The sequence below is a fragment of the Pectinophora gossypiella genome, chromosome 3, assembly GCF_024362695.1.
Source record: "Pectinophora gossypiella chromosome 3, ilPecGoss1.1, whole genome shotgun sequence".
In the NCBI taxonomy this organism is placed as follows: domain Eukaryota; kingdom Metazoa; phylum Arthropoda; class Insecta; order Lepidoptera; family Gelechiidae; genus Pectinophora; species Pectinophora gossypiella.
Genome location: NC_065406.1, coordinates 4134229 through 4148207, shown reverse-complemented (window position 1 = coordinate 4148207; position 13979 = coordinate 4134229). Strand labels below are relative to the sequence as shown.

The 13979-nt window shown below is 35.3% G+C and overlaps 1 protein-coding gene across 8 annotated transcripts in view; it reads right to left on the bottom strand.

Moving 5' to 3' along the window:
• The window catches only part of LOC126380789 (aquaporin AQPAe.a), a 72846-nt gene that overhangs the window by 52954 nt on the left and 5913 nt on the right, over nt 1-13979 (bottom strand). For 2 of the 8 annotated variants that reach the window (XM_050030405.1, XM_050030396.1), the window contains exons 2-3: nt 5541-5558; nt 3185-3232 (exon numbers count right to left, since the gene is read on the bottom strand). The exons of 2 other annotated variants lie outside the window; for them this stretch is intronic. In XM_050030405.1, the coding sequence (XP_049886362.1) occupies nt 3185-3232; nt 5541-5558 (66 nt within the window). The remainder of the gene's footprint in view (nt 1-3184; nt 3233-5540; nt 5559-13979) is intronic. 4 more of the 8 variants (XM_050030417.1, XM_050030413.1, XM_050030409.1 and 1 more) reach the window with 2 other exon arrangements.

Sequence of the window (13979 nt, the reverse complement as noted above, 5' to 3'; positions counted from 1 at the left end):
TTAATATTGCACTAACACGGAAGCTGCCTGTCAGATGGTCGACTGTCATTGTACGGAATTGCGAATAAGTTGTCAAAAAACGTAATAATTAGGTAAACCTAGAAAGTGAGAGGTAAAACTTAAAATAAAAGTTACAAAAATTAAATGAATAAAAAATGGTTTGAATTAAGAAGCGCCACCAACACAAGAACGTCGAATAGAGGCTAACGTACACGTTATCTTTACATAAAAATATGTTTTCGCATGTAGGTATGGCTTTTAAACATGCGTGGTCCGTATTCCTAAATTATGCGCTTTGCAAGTCACGCGCGCGATTCGCAATTGCTGAAATTGGTTCTGGCCTGTGTGGGAGCATGGTAACTGTTCTCATGATCCACCATTTTCCCCACTATTTCTGGACACTGACACAACCGACAATTCGCTTGATTGCCGGGGATTACCAGTGTGTTTTGGTCCACTATCTATTATTAGAAAATTGCCTTTTTTACTGAACACAATTATATCTCTGGGTCTTGGAGTGAAACATCTGCGTCTGAACATTTTATCAAAGTCAAGACTGTAATTGTTTGTCATGTTATGACGCACGGGATGTGCAAAAAGTACGGTTTTTCTCCATTACATTTGCATCTATCAATCTGCTTGGCCAGTGAAGCGATTAGGGCAAATCTACAATACAAATCAGTAGCGGCACATAAAGAGATTGCTCATAAGCAATATCTATATCAAACATCGAAATATATTTACGTACACATTTACATACATTACTTACAGTAAGTACTTACATAGTGCATAGGGGGTTGCTTTTTACATGACATGAAAAAGAGCAGACAAAATTTGATATCCCAAAAATTAATAAAACAGTATTCAGTCATCAAACCGCGTATCACATTAAGGATCTCCTTTTTATAGCATCATTGTCATCATAAACCCAAATTATCTTTCAGTCACACAGAGGACTGCAAAATGTAAAAACACGAAAGCAATATTGCTATTTGACATTAGTTGACATTGCGCACTTACTTTTTATATGCGCAAATGTCAAATTCTATTATTGATTTTTAGATGAATTGCTTTGATGTGGCCTTTTAACCCCCCTTTATGCGGAACTGAAAGGGAACTTTAAAAGTGGGAAGGCCTGCTGAGCTTCTACAAACATGCCACAGGACGTGGTGGCACTCATACAATTCGACAGTCCGTTGCGACGACGCAACGCAGGGACACCGCGCGTGTGACAGACATCTCTTTTCGTTGGATAACCAAATATAGTTTCTACATAAAAAATAAAGCACCGTACAGTTATTTCTTGCATAAGAGATGCGCAATCAAGGCAGGTGTAAACCCATCTGAACTGATACTCTCGTTAACCCTCTCGCGGCTAATAACACGTAAACAAACGGAACCGACTTGTTATACAACTGTTACGTACCGTCTACCTCATCTCCTTATCTTCACGCACCGTCTCTTTTTGGACGAATACGATTTATTTTGTCAGATTAACTATTTAACTCGCAAAATGAGTTTTTTTTTTCTGCGTATCTCGAAAGTGAGAATAGGTAAGTATTAAATCTTAGCCTATTCAAACTCAGTAATAGTTTTGCAGAAACCGACATTCGTAATAGGTTTTTTAAGTAGATATGCTCCTACTGTGTATACATAAACGTTAAGATACAGTAGTATTATATTAAGTATACTTAAGTATATATCTAAATATATGTTACACACGACGTTAGTTTGATTAATTTACCTACAGTACAGGATCACCACCTAAAAATCAATATTGTAATTTGACATTTGTTTGCATTGCGCACTTACTTTTATATGCGTAAAATGCAATATTGCTTTTTTCGCTGAATTGTTTTGATGTGGCCTTTTTAACCCCCCAGTAATAAAAACTAGACCAATTACAGTATTTATATTCTAAATAAAACAGTAGAAGGTCATTCATCTATTCTATAAATACTAGAGCAATTAGGTAGATACCTAAATGGAATCTACAAAGGCATTTTTAAATTGTTGTTTTTGTGACTCAACCGGTGCCGGCGGACGGATCAATGGAATGTTATCAAGATCTTTAAACATTACAAAAGTTACGTCTAGATCATCTTCGCAGAGTATATCTAACAAAGCACGTGTATAATTGGCAGTATAATTCATAGTACGGCGAAAGGGAACCACTTTCTCGCGGCAGCAGAGTCCTTTCACTCATCCATCCGCGATCGGATCGCACTAATATACTTACTAGCTATCTACTCTACCGTATATGGCATTAACACAGAATTACTCTTAAGCAAACCGCATTAAAGTTCACTTTGTAGCACAGAGTAGTAGTGGAAAAAAACAAGCGTAAAGATGCGTGAACGCGTAATCGTTTAATTGGCAAGAAAGTCATATACTTTACTGAACCAGATTGCGTCCAAGTAAATAAAATGACGCTACATTTCCGAACGATATTTCATAACTATTAGGTACAGTCATGAGTAAACTTTAGAACCCTGTCGCACTATGATATTTGACATTTAATGAGGCTTACGGTTTAATTTGTCAAAAAAGTTAATGTGACATATTAGTACTCGTGACCGTACAGTCCGTTTTAAAATAAAACACGTTTTTATACCATTTTTTCCTAAGCTATTAAATTCCCATTTGTTCATGTCACACAATGAATAATGCCAATAGATGACCAATTATATACAGATTATCCTAGAACTAAACAAGAAACAAATAAGTATTAAGTTCAACTTCATTTAAATCAGATTAACTAATTTGATATTTCATTAACTCAATTAAATACTGGACTATTTTTATACAGGTTGATAACTTTGAGGGATAATTCTGAATTAATATCAGGTAGAATTTTCCTACGCAAACGTATACATATGAAAATAATTTAAAAATATAAAAATACATGAATTTTGCATTACGAATACGTGTTACAAATACAATTACAAGTGTCATGCATAAAGTGAGAAAACAGTGTGTGTGAGTTTTGTGCATTATTTGAGATGTTAATTAGTTTTTTGCAAAAAGCTATTGTGTAAAATTTGGATTAGTTTCGTTTTACTAAAACACACAATAACTTTTATCGTAAATAAACGCAAGATTATCTAATACATCTCTATCCCTTTTTGGCAATTAGAAAAGTCTAGTGGTGAGAAGAAGAGACAGATAGGGGTGCCATGCTTACAGTTCCAGCAACCGCCCTTCGCGCTCTGGTCGGCCGGATTCTCTACATCTGTAATAATCATTATATTTATTATTTTAATAAATATTTCTTGGTACATCGTTGGGTGCCCCCCGGTTAATTGGCTGAAACCTGTGCTCTGTAATGGGAAAAAACAAATGAATGGGCTATTTTGTTTACGCTATGTCATTGCATAGGCTGCATTTTGGACATAATGCAGAGCCGTATCGTGTCTCCAACTGCGAGTAAGTATGTAATATAATATATTCCTAAAAATAAAAAACAAAAATCAAGCCGTATTTAAAATCTATATAAGTAATTAAAATAAATAAATAATATTTTTGACAACCTTCTGCTTTTTGAAGTCGCTTAAAAATTATATAATAGTACTTAAATTTAAATCGAAATAAAATCTGACGCGGACGGGACTTGAATCCACAGCTCTTGTCAAGCCGGGACGTGCGTGTTAACCATTACACCACCGGGTCCTCCTCCTGTCCATGCGAAATTCTTTCGATCTATGTACAGCCATGAGCAATATAATGTACCCACTTTAGGACTCTGTCGCACTAACATATTTGACATTTAGTGAGACTTGCAGTTCAATTTGTCAAAAAAGTTAATGTGACATGGTACCAAAGTGTATACATATTAAGCTCGTGACCGTATTTGATATGCAGTCATATTTTTTTCGATTTAAATTTTCTCTTTTTGAGTTTCCCTAAACACGGGTATGTTATAAAAACAATCATTTATATATAATGGTACATTTTACAGATAAAAAATCCTGGCCATGTTGTATACGAGGCATGTACACTGCTAGACAAGTACATAAATGGACGCCTTGTCTACTCTATTAGTTTGATTGTGAAGACATCATGCATCCAGCTTACTAACTTGTTATTTGTTTGGTTTCAACAAAAGATATCTCATACTTAAGTTACACACACACCTCTCTCTCCCACACACACGCACACACACAAATACACTGTGTCTTACACATACATACAAATATTACTTACAACATAAGTACCTAATACTTATATTGTCTTTTGCTTCTAAGCTGTTCTGGGAGCATATAAAAAACATAGAACACGTTCAGCTGCTTCTCTTCCCGGGCATGTCGTAAAAACCGACAGAGGGATTGTGTCCTCTAACATGATGGACTAATGTTATGGGCGATAGGCTGATCCCTTATCACCATAAGGTTCATCATATCCATCTTTGGAATTCGTATCAACAGTGGCTGCAAGTTGTCTTTGATTACTTGTGGCTCTGCCCACCCCATTAGGGATTACGGGCGTGAGTTTATGTATGTATGTATGTATGTATCTAAACATTTTGGATTCTAAGATGTTCTGATTTACTTAATTTTTAGCGAAAATTGTATCTTATTAACCCACTGCGATACAGAGCGATCCCTAGTGCAAGGCTCTCAGTTAACAGTTTAAATTGTACTTTGATTAATAAATAATTTTATTAATATTATTATTATAGCCAAAATAAGTACCAGTTATTCACCCTAGTTGCAATGATTGCAATCCTTATTTCAATAACTATTCAGTCATGATTTTCACTGCTAATTTTGTCGTAATGATAACCAATTTAATCTATGCGAATTCCACAGTAAATTGGTCTGTAAGACTAGTCTTCGTAATAAATACTTAAGGAAGACTCGATAATAATATTTTGTGCTTTCAATCATTGTTCAATTACCGACATTGTTATTAAATGCACATTATCTGTCTGCCAACAGCTTTCAACTAGTAAACAAACCTCTCTAAATTAGAAAGCAAACCGCGTGATGTGCATAATACTAGTTCACTTTATGTACATTCGATACAATAATCTCTTTAATTCATATAAGTTCATTAGTACAGTCATGAGTACTAATATGTATACACTTTGATACCATGTCACATTAAGATTTTATGACAAATTAAACCGTAAGTCTCATTAAATGTCAAATATGATAGTGCAACAGGGTTCTAAAGTGGGTACATTATATTACTCATGACTGTACAAACATACTAATATCGTCATTCACTAGACTAGTAACATAGTTGGTGGGCCAACACTTTCTGGCCACTCAGTCTAATGTACTATTTCTCGGTATATTTATGTTAACGAGTTGTGGAGTAAATAGTATTTATGAGGGGGTCAAAAGTGGCTCCAAATGGTTTGTGTACTTAATATTACACAGGGTGCGACTCGCCAGTTCTGTTTCTTGAACTTGGCTTGACACGCTGCCGCGTGTCTAGATTCGTATCTAATTTTTAGATCCTGTCCGCAGCGCTCTAAAGTATTTATTTCGAAAAATACTTAAAACTTCTTTCATTCTAGATATATTGTCACTTACCTCTAAAGGGACGCGCACCTGTTTTGAATAAAAAAGAAAAAGTTGAAGTAAAGTTATAACAAAATTGTGTGCTATTACAACCTTTATAATAATAGCACACAGGCTGCTTATTTATTGATAGCCTATATACGTCCCAGTACTGAACACCGTTTTTTGATTTTTTTCTGGCGGCATACGCGTCACGTAATGTGCGCATATCGGTATGTCTGGGCTGTATAACCTGTGGATTACAATGCTGGGCTCACGGTCTAGAGGCTCTCGGTCTGATTTCAGCAGGGGACACAAAATCAATCTATAGCTAATCTAAAGCTAATGACTGAAGTGAGTTCGTAATCGTAATAAATAAGGCATGTTAGAAGCGTCTGGCGCATTGTAATACCCTGACAAGTCACACGAAAGGAGAAGCACTAAATTATAAAAATAAACAAAAACATTTGGACTATGCTATACCTGGTTGCGCCATCACTTTACACGTAAGTAAGTAATTACTATGATATTAATATATTTATTACTAACGACATGCAGTCAATTACTGTCAATTGCGTTGTGTAAATTATTTATAAGTAAGTTTAAAATTATATTGGCCGTGAGGTGACATTAACGTAACATCTTGGCAGATCACATGTAGCAGTAGACAATATCGTATTTTTCTACTACTGCTATATAATATGAGGACTTTTTCCTTACTATTTTCATGGGTGGTAAATCTAGGAACATTTTTTTGACGTGACTTATTGTAGATTTGCCGCAGATAGCATTAACCACTTGGCCGGTCAAATGGGGAGCGCTCAGAGCTCTCACCCGGTACAAAATTTTAGACAACAGGCCTGAAGGTGCCCAGTTCGGCGCATACTTCGGCTCAAGGGGTCGTCTGAGAGGTAGAATATTTGAATGAATGAATCGATCGTAGTGGGTCGATAGCGATAAGCGCTGAATGAGAGAAATGGTCGACTACGACGGCGGGGTCGGTATCAGGGTTCTAAATTGTTTGGTGTCGAGAGCTGATTAGCCGCCTCTATGGCTAGAGTAATCGGGTCGTCGGGATTGTATATTACGCCTTTGGACGCCGATACTTTTGAGTAACGCCGATACTTTTGAGTGACGCCGATACTTTTGAGTCAGTAAGTCTAGAAACAACCGATAATACATTGTTGCTAGCACCCGACCGATCTGCTCAGTCCTAACACTTAACTTCTCTTGTTTCAAGTCTACGTTTTCTTAATGTTTTGCCATGTTAAGTACATTATAAGATAGACTCATGGATTGGTACGAAATATTAATTCAGTACTTCGTACTTATTTTATGTTAAACCTACGCAAAGTTTTTCGTGCTTTTTGTAGTTTTTACTATGAAATTAGCTCGCGGAAGTAGGAATATTTTTATACCATAATTCATTAATCAATGTTATTATGGTGTTAATATGATTTGTTTGTTTGTACTTTGTATCGTAGGTCATATTGCGTATCGGAAATGGTCACAAAGTACATGGTTACTTATTTATTTTTTTAGAACATCCTTATATAAAATATTTAGGTACTCATCATCATCAGGTCTTATACGTCTTTTCCATATGATTTGTAGGAGATAGCTCCTTTATATGAATGAATAGTACTTTCGAATCCCGGTGGGGACAAATCACAAAAATCACTTTGTGATCCCTAGTTTGGTTAGGCCATTACAGGCTGATCACCTGATTGTCCAAAAGCAAGATGCTCCGTGCTTCGAAAGGCACGTTAAGCCGTTGGTCCCGGTTACTATTTACAGATGTAAGTACGTAGTCGTTACATGAGTCACGTCAGGGGCCTGTGGCGGTTCAATAATAACCCTGACACCAGGGTTGATACCTCAGAACCCACACGACAGATGAAGAGGAATGTATAGTACTTAAATAAAATAAAATTAATTAAAATAAATAAAGTTTTGACCCCCGCTCCGGGTCTTACTTGGCTCAGAGGTTGTCCGTGGCAATCCAGCGCGGTAACGCTGCTAGTGTCATGGGCACTTTTGGGCCAGGTTTGACACGGAGTGGGTTCTAGGTTAAGTAATTTTAAGTTGGATTATTTGACTTTTTGTAATTTGAAACTGTATTTTAAAATTAAAAATAAATAAAATCATCTATTTGTTCAACATGTTATCAGATCAATGACGATGTTGATAGACCGTTGATGTAGACTATCCGTATCAGTAAATAGCGATTCTGTTTATAAAATTCTACTCAACCACGTATTTACACGCGTATTTTACGCAGATTGATATCTTTCATTGATTGAATGAAATGGTTTCCCCTGATTGATAAAATTGGCGCGTCCAATCTCAACATGCCACCTAAGACGGTCCTCACATACCCACGACATGTGATCAGAATGTAAATGATTTATTAAGACCATTATTTTGTATTGATTGATTGTTTAGGCCACAATTACTTCCTTATGGAGTTCAAATGGTAAGATGGTCACATCAATATTTCGATCGTCTTATTTATATCGATCGTTCGAATATTGTGTAACACCACATTCCTTTGACCGTATTTTTTCAGCTTCTATCCCATTTGATCCAATAAAATGGTTTTGCATGCTTACTTATTCGTTTGTCACATGCAGTACCTGCCTACGTTTAAAGACTTTGCACACAGAAACGGGATGATAAGGCAAGCAGAACTGTGGGGTTAAAATGGCCACATCGAAGCACTTCATCTAAGAAAGCAATATTGCTATTTGACATTTGTTTTCATTGCGCACTTACTTTTATATGCGCAAATTAAATGTCAAATTGCAATATTGCTTTCTTAGATGAGTTGCTTCGATGTGGCCTTTTTAACCGCACTGGTTGACGTACCGGGTTTTGTATAAACGCTCTTTTATTTTCATTTGCAAAAGTTTCATCTGAACTAAGGATTTTTGTTCGAAACACTGCATTAATTTTTTTTATAACTGATTGTTATCCATATCATGGTCCCCAATGTCATGCGCACAATCCATAATTTGTAGATATACCATCTCATTGTTTTAAATTTACGCGGTTATCATAATTAAAACACACAAGAACGGGTTCTTGCCGCGTTTAAAATAGGGATATTGGGAGTCTCGCATCCCTATTTTAGACGCGGTAAGAACCCGTTATTATGTGTTTTAATTATACCATCTCATGCTGGAATCATGCTCAAAACCCCAGTGCATCATCCTTCTTACCACTCTGGTCAGGGTCGGTGTGTATATCTATTTCGACGAAGTTTTCTTGGGAAGAGTTCAAGGGCACCTCTTGAGTGCCTTCGTAAAATGTCCCGTATGACATGTTTGAGACGCCTGTGGAAATTAACATTCAACGTGTTATTGGATTGTCTAATAAAAATGTAAATTTTCATTGTATTTTCTTGCCACAAGAGAAAACATGGAGTTTTTTTTTTCAAACTTTCTGGTCCAATTGTTCAATACAATGTCAATATCATCCATCGACGATTGTCTTTATACATATGTTATGCTATTTTATTAGAATTTTAAAGATATTTATAAAGTAACAGTGGAGCAGCGTGCTTCCCCGTCCGGTTGATTGAGGGAAGGCCTGTGCCTAGCGTATATAGGCTATTGCCAGTGGGACGTATATAGGCTATTTATGTTTGTTTATAAAGTACGTACTCGGGTTGGTTAGTGTCAAAAGTCTACAACAAAAATATTACGAAACCAAAGTACCAGACTGCCTTTACGTATAACTATTATATAATGATTATTTATACCTATTACCTAGGTAATAACATGCGACTAGACATAGTGCAGCGTAGCCAATGAGCGATTCGCCACAGTCTGTCGCCTCTACGGATATAGAAAGCCGGCCAGCGTGTCATGTTGTCAAACAAATAATAATGCGTTGTTCTCAACTTCATAGGTTTTCCTTCAGATGTAAGGCCAAGGCAAAATTGTAATGAAGAACTACCTGCTTATACAAATAGTGACACAATAACAACAATAAGTATTAAGAACCTACATATCTTAAGCATGTTTGCATAGAAAAATATCTTTATAGATACTAATCAGATCTAGGGTGTAATCAGAAATCAGAACTCAGATCATTTATCCAACGTAATTATCATGGATAAACTAGTTTGAAGGTCAATTTATCATTTTTTTAATCTACTAGACGTTATATATCGCAACGTGTTATGGCTGGGAAGAAGAAAAGACAAGAAACTGCAACAGCCACACATCTTTTAAAAGTAAGTAAGAATAATTTATTATAATATCTACGTTAAAGAAATTGAAATATTTTACAGTTTCAAACATACTTTTCGAAAGCTATCAAGTGTTTCAGAATATGCGGTTGTAAGTATAATACCTACTTATTAATTGCTAATCATAATGTAAGTACTCATCATAACATAATATGCTTATACAAAGAGAAAATTAAGGCCAAAAAAGTCTGACTCGGACGGGACTTGAACCCGCAGCTCTTGTCAAGCCGAGACTAGCGTGTTAACCATTACACCACCGGGTCCTCCTCCTATCCATGCGAAATTCTTAGATCTACTCGTATGTATCGTCATTAAGCCGACACCGTTAATATACTTATTCAACATCATTGTGCTTGCAATGCGCGATTTCAGATTAACATCTAATTGTCATTAGAATAACCATTCTGCTTACAAATAATACTATAAATATACGTAGAATAGAATAAAGACTCATAACAAACGTACTTAATTAATATTTTAAAAGCATAATGCGAATTTGCGCCTTATGGATTCAAATATATGCGTGTAATGGAACATGACCGGATGGATTATGACCAGTGATACGGAAAACCAATGTAAAAAGAGTCTTTATTATGTAATCTTTAAGCCAAGGACCACTTTAGGCAGATAAGATGAGAGTACAATACTTTACAACTCTAAAAATATTAACCGTACCTTTTTTTAGGTCTTTCGATCAAGACTGACTAAAACTGTACCTTGGCTCTTTGTTTTTAGTCTCCATTTTTGTAAAGAGAAATCCTACCTTTTTCAAAAAGACTTCAGAGGTACATAATAGAAACCTGCGCATTAAAAATAGACTATGTACAGTACCACATAACACAGCTCTACTGCACAAAAGTATCTTAGGTCTAGCTCCTAAGATCTTCAATAAATTGCCTGAACATACGACATGTTTATATGTGGAAAATTTCAAGAACTATTGATAAATAAAGCCTATTACAACATCCATGAATACCTAACGGATAATAATCTTATTTAATATACATGTATCTTTACCTTTAAATTGACATCTCTGCTTAAAATCCTATTGTATACAAATTTGAATTTAATATTAAGTACTTAAATAACAAGCCACTATTTATATGCCTAACAGGCTGAATACAGAGATTGTAATAACTTTATGTAACATCCTTTTGTATACCTGTATTCACAAATAAAGATTTTGATTTTGATTTGATTTGAGTATAAGAAAAAAAAACAATTTGAAAAAGAAAAGCAGCCAGTGTCCTTACTACAGAAGAGTTTTTAGAATGGGAATATTCCCGTGAACGACACGTCACTGATTATGACGCTTTAAAACACTAGAATAAATCAACAAAGGAATGATTCCACAGTGTTCTTTGAAGTAAAGTATCTACATGAAACTACACACCCACACAAGTCCATTAAAATTTAAAAGGTACATGATAAAACCCTGTTTATATCCAACCAGTAACAATACACGTACACCGGCAAAAAGTGAAGAAACAAGTTTCCTGAATAAAAACTTGATAAAACTCATGTTTGTTAATTTAATGGAAAGATGTTTAAGTCATTTACCTATATTACGAGTAGTTTATGTAACGTATGGTTCATGTAACATACCTACAGTCATGAGCAATATCATGTACCCACTTTAGAACCCTGTCGTACTATCATATTTGACATTTAATGAGACTTACGGTTTCAGTTGTCAAAAAAGTTAATATGACATGGTTTCAAAGTGTATACATATTAGTGCTCGTGACCGTACATGTAAAGATATACATCGATGTTCATAGGCTGAATGGTTTACCATATCACGCTTTCTGTAAACGCACATTAGAAGTTATTTAGCGGCTCCCTTACTTTTATACCTTTAGCTATTATTTATAGTAAATTCCTCATAGGCTAGTACAATATTGGCCAGACGTCCAGGCCCAGGCTCACGATTCATATATGACTACCATGTAATATGTGGATAGCTGTAACTGGTCTCACATATTGTAAAAACCCAAACGTTGTAGTACATTTAGATAATATGACTGTTGCTGTCCTAAATAAAATAAAATAAAATAAAATAAAATAAAATCACAGATAAGAGGTCTATCCAGCCATAAAAAATGCCATAGGTCTAGATAGTACGTACTCGCAAAAACGTTTAGACCTCGTAATCTTTATAGGATGTCAGTGCATAAACGATGTAAAATTCTTCATAGATATGAAGCATTATCCCGTTTTTTACAGGGTCCGCTTACCTAACCTGAAGATTTGACAGCGGTCCGGTTTTATACAGAAGCGACAAAAAACACGCTACGAAAATTTTTCATTCGTTCAAATTATTTACTCTCACTATCCTTAATATATACCTTGTGGGTATGTCACATATCGTCGCTGATGTTGCGATCTGACGTATCTGCAATTTTTGGAAAATCTGATTTACACCTTTTACAATTGTCAATAAGAAATCACTTTAGCCAAAAATTACAGATACGTCAGCAAAGTCAGCTACGATATTATGTGGATTAAATAATATTCATTCGATATCAAACGGGATCTAGGTTAGTAGGTCCAGCAAAACGTTACCTAATTTATTACTGCCATAAACATCAATTATTTCAATAAAGTCACGCACTATAAATCTTAGTAAATCTTCACTTATCTTCACATCTGTACGAGTATGTGAGACTGCTGGGTACTTAGCACAACACTATGGCCAGGACGTCATTTGTTACACTCAGAATCTGTTTTTGGATAGGCAGAACCATAAGCGCCAAAAGGCATAGCTGCAACTATTTTGTTTATTTATAATTGATACGTTCTAATAAGCGACTATCCAGACTACGTTCACCAAAAACACAGATTTTAACGTGATTACTTATTACCTATTTTCTCACTCGGGTAAGTACATAATTATTCCAAAATTCAACGTAATGGCAGAAGCATATATATAAAAGTAAATATTGCTTGATATTTGGTCACATTATGTATAGAATTACGTTGCTGCTTATATTGCTTTTCTTTATTTTGATCAGAAATTGAAAAAACGGGTGGAAGATCTAATTATACCCAAAAACAAAGATAAAAGATAGATAGATGGGTCTTTGTTTAGAGATAAGCTTGCCTGTACTATCTGTTTTCTTTGTATGTTTCTTGTGTCTGTTTTATTGTGTACAAATAAATAAATAATTAAGACGGTTAAACGAAAGAAAATCTGTACCGCTGTATTTATATGACGCTCCATCTAAATTGTTTTTGAGGAAAATAGCCTAGAAAAACCCTCATTATAAAAAAAAGTCATCACAATATTTATAACAATATACACTAGACGAGATTATTCATTAATATGATATGATTATCATAACAGTTATTATTATAACAGCTTATCCCCGTGTCTTACTAATCCATAAATAAATAAATACACTCGATCAATCAATTTCAATTATAATTTCTATTTATTCGTCTGTAGAGCCGCTGACGACTTTAAAACTCCATAATGTAGTCAGCAATATATTAAATCCGTAAATATTTTCGATAATACAAACGTAAGCATTTAGATAAAGGGGATATATTGGTACGTACCTACAGATATGTATCTACAACGCGATACATATAGTACGAATTAAATATATCTAATCTTATGAAGGGTTAACATTCAAAATATTAAGTAGTCGGATGTAAACTAATCGCCATATCCTATATTTATCATAATCCCCACGCCACTGTATGATTATTGATTAGCTATAATTCGACAGCAAAACTGCATTTATTAGAACATTTATTTGCATACAAAAACATTATCTTTGGTCGTTGCATTCGCAGGACGTAATATACGATCCCGACAACCCGATTACTGTAGCCATAGATGTAGCCAATCAGCTCGCGACACCAAACACTTCAGGACCCCGATACCGACCCCGCCGGTGGTCGACGGTTCCCCTCAATCAGCACTTATCGCTATAGGCCCACTAGGGTCGATTAATTCTTTCAAATATATTTCCTCTCAGACGACGCCCTGAGCCGAGGTTCACGCCCAACTGGGCACCCTCAGGCCTGTTGTTTTAAACGTTGTACTGGGTGAGAGCCTTCAGCGCTCCCCATTTGTCCGGCCAAGTAGTTAATGCCATCTGCGGCAAATCTACAATAAGTCTCGTTAAAAAAGAAATAGATCGATGCATTAAATTGTATTTTATAGCTTCTAGAAAAACCTAAATAATAAGTAAGTCCCGTAATTCATA